Source organism: Hydra viridissima, unplaced genomic scaffold (genome assembly GCF_058129835.1).
Source record: "Hydra viridissima isolate aposymbiotic clone 2 unplaced genomic scaffold, HvirCarnegie_v1 scaffold_11, whole genome shotgun sequence".
Lineage (NCBI taxonomy): Eukaryota > Metazoa > Cnidaria > Hydrozoa > Anthoathecata > Hydridae > Hydra > Hydra viridissima.
Window position 1 is genome coordinate 10,747,812 of NW_028324310.1, and position 8,188 is coordinate 10,755,999.

The following is an 8,188-nucleotide window of genomic DNA, read 5'->3' on the forward strand; positions in this document are numbered from 1 at the left end:
GAAGCCAATTTATAGCAAACCGCATATGATTTACCAGCTGTAAACAAACTAAATTTTATTTAAGAAAAACTAATGGGTTTTTATGTGCTTTTTATGAGAAATGAAATAATATATGAAATATGAAAAACGAACACATGAAATATCTGGCCGCATTTTGCAAGATAATTAAAAGTTTGAACAGCTTTTTAAAGACTTTTGCTTTATCAAAACAAATTAAAAAAAAAAAACAATTAGAAACTACGCCTACTAAAAATGAAGTGCATAGTGGAGTATTTATTATGGAGCTTATAGTCGAGGAAAAAAATAGCAACATATCAAAAAAATATTAAAAATATACACAAAAGGCTAGTGAAAGACCAAGAAATTGAATGAAACCAGATCTTGACGAAAAATTTTATTTATGCATATTCATATTTCGCTATAACTTTTTTAGTTATTTTAAAAATTATCCTTCGAGGTCGATTTTATCATTGACAGACTTTGTTTACATGAAAAAAGTTCCCAAATTTACAAATGTTCATCTTAAAAAAATAATGAAAATCTGTTCGTGCCGGCAACTAATTTTCTTTACCTTGATTTAATTTGTTTAGTAGTTTGTCAACACATGAAGTGGTTACTTTATCCTGAACAGTCTTTTTAAACAAATGCTATAAACGTTTAAACTAATACCACGTGATTGTTTCGGTTTTAAATCTGTCGGCAACCATTTTAATATATATTTTATTGACAGCGGAAAATTTAGAGTAAGTCAGAAACTCGCATGGCTCGCTGATTTCTGCGACCTCTTAAATGTAAAACAGTAAGTTGCACTTCCTCTCTTATACGCCCAAGACTAAGCAATACAAATAATATATTCCTTACTGTTGAATTCTCTTTTTAGCCGTAATTAGGTTCAGTAGCATTAGCAATCCCCTAACTATTAACCCTAACTTTGTGTGTATTTTATAATTAATGCATGTCGTTAACAACGATTGGATTAAATATATTCTTACTGTCATAAATATCTTTATTACTACAAAAAACCTCTCTATTGGCTATGTTCTTATATTTAGTTATAAGCTCAATGCGAAGACTGAATGCATTGAGCAAAGCAAACCATTTTATACGCTGATTTATAAATGCCAAATGATCTTGTAGTTTGTTAACGAAACTTTGATTTTGAAGAACTGATGTCAAAATATCAAATTAATCTGGTTGAATAAAAAATATTTTATTCAACCAGATTTTTTTACTTTTTCAACATTTCGTTGTCCATAACTATTTTGTGTAACTGCGCTTTTGTATAACTTTTGACTATATATAAATTTTGACAACTTTTCTGTATAATTTTTTTTTCGTATGGAAATTTGTACCACAGGGAAGAGTATAATGTATTAGCAAAAATCAAAAAAAGTCAAATAAAACCTTCATTTACACAAAACAATTCTTCATGAACAGCCACATAAAGCCTTTTTTAAATCTTTTCTTCAAACTAGGTAACTTTGTTGCAAATGTGCTCAAAACGCTCTACGTACGGTTCGAAAAAAAAAAGAAACGAAATAACACGAGAACTTTTAAGATAACGGAAAAGTTGCACTCCATCTTCTTTCATTTTTTTATAACAACGCCGTCCTTTGGTTTGTGCTAGGACATGACAATAGATGGATGTTCAATGCCTTATTTCAAAAATAAGAAATACGTGTTACGGAATTGCTTAAATAACAATAGCATAACAATAGGTGACAGCTGCAAAACGTAGAAATATTTTTATTGGATTTGCCGTCAAAAACAGATCTCTACTATCCAATCAAAATATCTTAAAAATTTTTTCTGAGCAGTGATAAAATGAATATGATATATAATTTAAATGATAATTAAGAATATTAGATTATAAGACTATTCCTTTTTGCTTGAAAAAACTAATAATGAAATTGAAATTGAATTGTGGAGGATTCTCTTGAGCTACATCTTGTTATCAGAGAGTTTCGAATGCTCATACCATCAGCAATTCCGACAGAGAAAATTCCGATTGCAGAGGAAGAAATAAAAAAGCTGTAAAAAATAGAAGAACGGTTAATGAATAAATTTACCTATCCGAAATGCCATAATAAATATTTTAGAATACTAAGTTTTAAACAGCATGAAAAGAAATGTTACATTGGGACTAAAGGTATGTTTATGCTCCCAGGTTATGGAACAATTAGCCTAAACTGGTGATATTTTATATTTGCGATCCCTCCGAAATTTTGAAAATATTGCAACAATTCTTCATTTTGATTTCAGAAACTATTCCTAACTATAAGTTGTTGAAATGTACTATTGAAATTAAATAAAGAAAAATGCAAGTTTTCTTTAATACATTTTTTACATATACCGGTGTAAGAAAATGCTGACAGTTAAGAAATGGGTGCATAAAGATTTGGTTGTATTGAAAAAATTTAGAATTAAAATACTTTCAATTGCAATGCCAGAGTAGTTTTAATTGGTCAAAATATGTTTACAATATCTCTTCAATTTAGAGAATCATTCATAACCTTAAAACAAAAAGGTGTTATAACTTCTAAAATAAAAGCTTAGAAAGACTTAACAGAAAAAAAAAAATCACCGTTTTCCTAGATTTGGTTAAGATAAAAGATAAAGATATCAATTACTTCTTGATATTAAAATCTTAGAAACATTGTTGAGTGCTTTTTAAACTATGGTAAAATAATTATTTATGAAATTTAAGCCTTGTTGGTTTTAATATCCATATATTAAAACCAACAAGGTTAAGTTAATAATAAATATTGAAAAAAGTAGACTGCATGTAAACTATAAATGAGACAAACATTTATATTTATAATTACTATTATTATTATTATCATTATTATTATCATTATTATTGTTATTATTGTTATTATTGTTATTATTACTATTATTATTATTATTATTATTATTATTATTATTATTATTATTATTATTATTATTATTATTATTATTATTATTATTATTATTATTATTATTATTATTATTATTAGTATTATCATTGTTATTAGTATTAATGTTATTATTATTACTATTATTATTATTATTATTATTATTATTAGTATTATCATTGTTATTAGTATTAATGTTATTATTATTACTATTATTATTATTATTATTATTATTATTATTATTATTATTATTATTATTATTATTATTATTATTATTATTATTATTATTATTATTATTATTATTATTATTATTATTATTATTATTATTATTATTATTATTATTATTATTATTATTATTATTATTATTATTATTATTATTATTATTATTATTATTAAAAAAAAACAACTCCTAAAAAACTTGAGCTCAACAGGTCCACTTAATCCATTCCCCTTAAGCACTCTTGCAAAAACAATCCTCAAAAATATTCAAAAACAACCCATTTTGCCGGTCTGGGCGTGGAGTTAAATGAAAAAAGTTTGAAATTTTTTTTTTCTGGGATGTCTTTACCTATGCATTTTAGTAAAAATACATGGTATCATAGCCTTTTTTTCAAAAAAAAATTTTTTTTTAATATTTAGATTTGAAAAGATTACAATATTTGATAATAATTTTATGTTATTGAATTAAATTTACTTATAGAAAGTTAGCTTGAACGTCTTCCAAGTGTTCTTAAAGCACACCGTACTTTTTCAACAATTAGCAATGTGTTTTGTTTATCTTCCTCATTATTGTATCGGTGAATAATTTGTCGCATCATTCCAACAGATCTTTCTAAATGATCATTTAATACAGTTAAAAATTTGGCATAATTCGGAAAGCTTTTAAAAACTCATTGACTAAACCAATACTCAGGGTGAAGCGAAAGCCATTTTTTATCATTTGTTCTTCTAATCAAATTCTATCAAGCATAAGATTTGAAAATTTATCGACTAACAGTGCAAAGGAAAAGTTATGTTCATTAATTTCGTTGACCATTTTTGTTTTATCTTTTTTTGCATCTTTGATTTGTTCTTAGTATTGTACAGGGTGGGCCAAAGAAGAATGTAAAAACGAAATAACTTTTTTATTTTTTGGCATATTTATTTTTCTCTTTTTTTAGGTTATAATTGAATTTTTGGAGATTTATTATAGAACCATACAGAACAAAACAGCGCGTTAAAGTTATCAAGTTTTTCTGTTCTTGTCAACGATCAATTGTTTTGACGCAGCGTAAATATTAGCAACATTATAATTCCAGAACAGCTCCCACAGCCTTCATGATTAGGAGTTTGGTTGGTCGTTTTGAGGAACTGGGTTCAGTGGCCGACCGTCCTGGACGAGATACCCATCGAAGTATTCGCACTGAAGATAACGTGGAAACTGTGCGGCAAAGTGTTGCAAATGATCCATCTGTCTCAACTCGCCGTTATTGCAGCCAATTGGGCATCTCCAGAACAACATTGAGTAGAATTTTAAAGTTGGATCTTAAGATGCACCCATACAAAATTCAAATTGTGCAAACACTACTATCGCAAGATCACCAACAACGACTACAATACGTTATTCGTTTTACACAATTAGCCACACAAATTAATTTTTTAAATAATGTTTTGATGTCGGATGAAGCGCATTTCTATTTAAATGGTTATGCCAACAAACAAAACTGTAGATTTTGGGGCTCTAAAAATCCAAGGGCAACACACCAGCATCAATTGCACCTATCTAAATGTACTGTTTGGTGCGGTGTTATGGCCACTAGAGTTATCGGCCTATATTTCTTCGAAAATGAGGATGAAACGCCGGAATCGATTTCAGGAGCTTCTTACAGAACAATGATTAAAAACTTTTTGCGGCCAATGGCGGAGCAGAATCCTAATTTGTGGTTTCAACAAGATGGAGCAACTCCGCATACAAACTATGGACCTGCTGCGTGAAAGTTTTGGCGAACGTCTGATTTCAAAAAAATTAGATTTCCCTAGGCCACCTCGTTCACCAAATTTGACTGCGCCCGACTATTTTTAATGGGGATATTTAAAAGGCAAAGTGTTTGTTAATAAACCAGAGACTGTTAGACAGCTGAAGCAAAATATTCCAGACGAAATACTGAGCCTTCAACCAGAAACATTAAGTGGTGTAATGGAAAACGGGTTAAAAAGAGCCAATCTTTGTATCGAGAAAAATGGTGGAGATTTGTCTGATATCATATTTCACACATAGTTTCTATAAAATATATTTAATGTATAAAAAAAATTAATCATAATAAATGATTATTGCTAAAGTTATCCATGTTTAACATTATTAGGTCTTCTTTGGCACACTCTCTGTACCATGTTGAATTCGGCATTTTAAAAGTAAGAATTGCTTTCGCAAGCTTTGCTTTCTCCTCTTATGACATACCATCATCCAATAGAGTAAGAGGAATAGCTGATATGTAATGCCAACTTTGTGTACATTGCCAACTTTGTATGACTCCTATTTTTTAGGGGTAGACTAACAAGTTGATAGAGTTGGGCTCTTTCCTAAGGAAAAACCCTTCCTTACTGACCAACTCTCTTATTAACCATAAATTCAACTCTCTAAGATAGGCAAAGCTATGCTAATCTTGAGAAACCACACTGAGACCTACGGCTCGGCAAACCATATGCTTGCATCACAGGTTGCTAGTAGAAAACATGGTCCGAAGGACGCGCCGTTCTCTGCCACATTATTGTCAACTTTCTCCGTAAACCTATATAAACGTTTAAAACCATATGCTCGTGTTTACTGAAACATAGGTGCCAACAAGTCAGCGCTGTGGACACTTGGCACAGCTAGCAAGCGACAGGGTTATGCAGCCAAAACAATGAGCACTCAATATTTTTTTCTATTTAGAGTATCTATAATATAATTAGTACAGAAACGTTTAACGTTTAACGTCGTTTCGTCATTAGTTACTAGGCTTTGAATTAGTTACTAGGCTTTGAAAAAGCGCGTTCTTCAAATGCACGCGGCCATTGGAGAAAGATCTTTTGAGCGAGTTAAAGCTTTTTTCCTTTTGAAATTTAATTATTAGTTTAGATATATTACATAAAGAATCATCTTAATCAATTATATATCATATTATAATTTAAGTAAGTATACGAAATAGTTATATACACATTTTTATCAGATAAAGTAGAAAGGATTAAAATTTTTATTAGATAGAGTAGAAAGGATTTAAAGTAGAAAGGATTTTAATTTTTTAAATCGTTTAGATTTTGTTTGTTTTAGTTTTTCTTTTAGCAGTTTTATTTTTATTATTTTATTTTTTAGAAAGAAAATAGGGGTATGGATGTTATTTAAAGTTATACTAATGCTATTTCCATAAAAGGGTTATTAGTACTTTGAAATTTCTGTGATGCTATTAACTATTTTTGTTCTTTTTTAGAAAATTTAGAAAAATAAATTAAACTTTTGTGCCGACACTGACATGGCATGTCACATGTTATTGTATGTAAAGGTTAAATTTTGTTAAGAGGATTACAGTTCTTATGAAGAAAAAGTACAGTTCTTATGAAAAAAAAGAAGGTAAAAAGTATTGTTTGTAAATATATATTTTGTATCTTTTTAAATTTTCTCGCATCATTTTTAAAGTTTTTCTTTGCACACGTTTATTGTTTGCATATATGCTTTTTTGATATGTATGTGTATGTGGTAATAAGTGCTTTATAGTTGTTTTATCAATGTGTTTTTAAAATAATGTAAAGTAGTACAATAATGTAAAGTGTTTTTATTGTTTGTGTATGTGTTAATATGTATTATGTAATTGTTTTAAAAATGTGTTTAAATATGTATATAAGGTATATACTTAACCTTATATACATACTTAAACGCATTTATTGTGTTTATAGTTGGTACATATGTTTATATTATATTGTTTCCGTGTTTTCAAAGTGCTGTGACTTGGTAAACGTCTACCTGAAAATCAATTTTTGTATTTTAGAGAAGAAGCAGAACAAATGGCTTTAGATCGTGCAGCTCAACGTGATACGCACCTAACAGCATGGTTTAAGTTAAATACTGAAAATGAAAGAGCACATTGCTATTCTTATGTAGACATTCCTTATCACTTTATATTTGATGATAAACATTGTAAATGGAAGGTTAGACAAAGGGGTGGTAATAAGGTGATAGTAAGAATGAAGTGCGTACTGTTAATGGTATTGTCCTTGAAACGTTTCGTGAAGCATGTGTTTTGAAAGAATTGTTGACACTGAATGGCAGAATACTCTTTCTGAGGCGGTTTTAACACTTACGCCAAAGCAAATTAGACAGTTGTTTTCAATTATTTTGACCTTTTGTGAATCTGACAATCCTTTACATCTCTGGAATACATGCAAAGCTTTTATGATGGAAGATTTCATTCACCTCTCAATCCCACTTCTAATAGCTGAACAAGCTACTCTTCATCAAATTGAAAAGATTATTAATCAAAGTGGTAAAATGCTGACTGATTACAATCTGCCTGTTAATGATGAGTTTATTGGCTTAAATCTAGAAAATTTTGATGAAAACGTTCAACAACTGAAATAGTAGAATTGTGTATAAACACAACCAACTGAAATGGTAGAATTTTGTGTAAAATGTTCTTTGCATTAGCAATAGGTGCAGAAGTTTGCATTAACTGAAAATATGAGAGTACAAGATGGGGAAGGTGAATTTTCCCAATGGCTACTAAAACTTGGGACTGGAACAATACCTGTCAAAGAGGAGGATCCTTTTAAAGGATGCATTAAAATACCAAATCAGTGCATTATTAGAGAAAATGAATCAGTTGTTGAAAAGAATTTTGGAGATGCTGATCAAAATGATTATTCTAAACGTGTGATTTTAACACCAATTAATGTTGATTCATTATCAATGAAGAAGTGCTTGAATGTCTGCCAGGTGAGGTCAAAATTTATTTAATTGCTGATCAAATTGATACTGATGACCTTAATCAAAGAAATAATTTTCCTGTTGAGTTTTTGAACACCTTAACTCCTTCATGTATGCTACATCATTGTTTAAAATTGAAAATTGGTTGTGTAATTTTGCTAACTTAGAAATTTAGATCTCAAAGCTGGGTTATGTAATGGTACTCAAATGAAAGTTAGTGCTCTTGAAAATAATTACATTTATGCAGAGGTTTTGACAGGTGTTTCTGGTGGTAAATGGGTTTTTGTTCCTCGAATTCAGTTGGCTCCTTCAGATTCTAATTTACCTTTTGTTCTGAAACGTCGTCAGTTTCCTGTTA

At 29.3% G+C, this 8,188-nt stretch overlaps 1 protein-coding gene and 1 long non-coding RNA gene across 2 annotated transcripts; both read left to right on the top strand.

Moving 5' to 3' along the window:
• Positions 1–733: 733 nt before the first annotated feature.
• On the top strand, positions 734–5,087 carry LOC149882132 (uncharacterized). The gene is made up of 2 exons (XM_090067564.1): positions 734–799; positions 4,055–5,087. Exon 2 carries the CDS (start codon positions 4,212–4,214, stop codon positions 4,866–4,868), a length of 657 nt encoding a protein of 218 aa, XP_089923690.1. The 5' UTR covers positions 734–799; positions 4,055–4,211; the 3' UTR covers positions 4,869–5,087.
• A 1,245-nt stretch (positions 5,088–6,332) lies between these two features.
• On the top strand, positions 6,333–7,900 carry LOC149882133 (uncharacterized). The gene is made up of 2 exons (XR_016445283.1): positions 6,333–6,480; positions 6,896–7,900. It is a non-coding gene; the product is annotated as an uncharacterized LOC149882133 (long non-coding RNA).
• Positions 7,901–8,188: the final 288 nt, after the last annotated feature.

Coding starts and splice junctions, on each gene's coding strand:
- LOC149882132 (XM_090067564.1), top strand. CDS start 4,212: ATGATTAGGAGTTTGGTTGGTCGTTTTGAGGAACTGGGTTCAGTGGCC.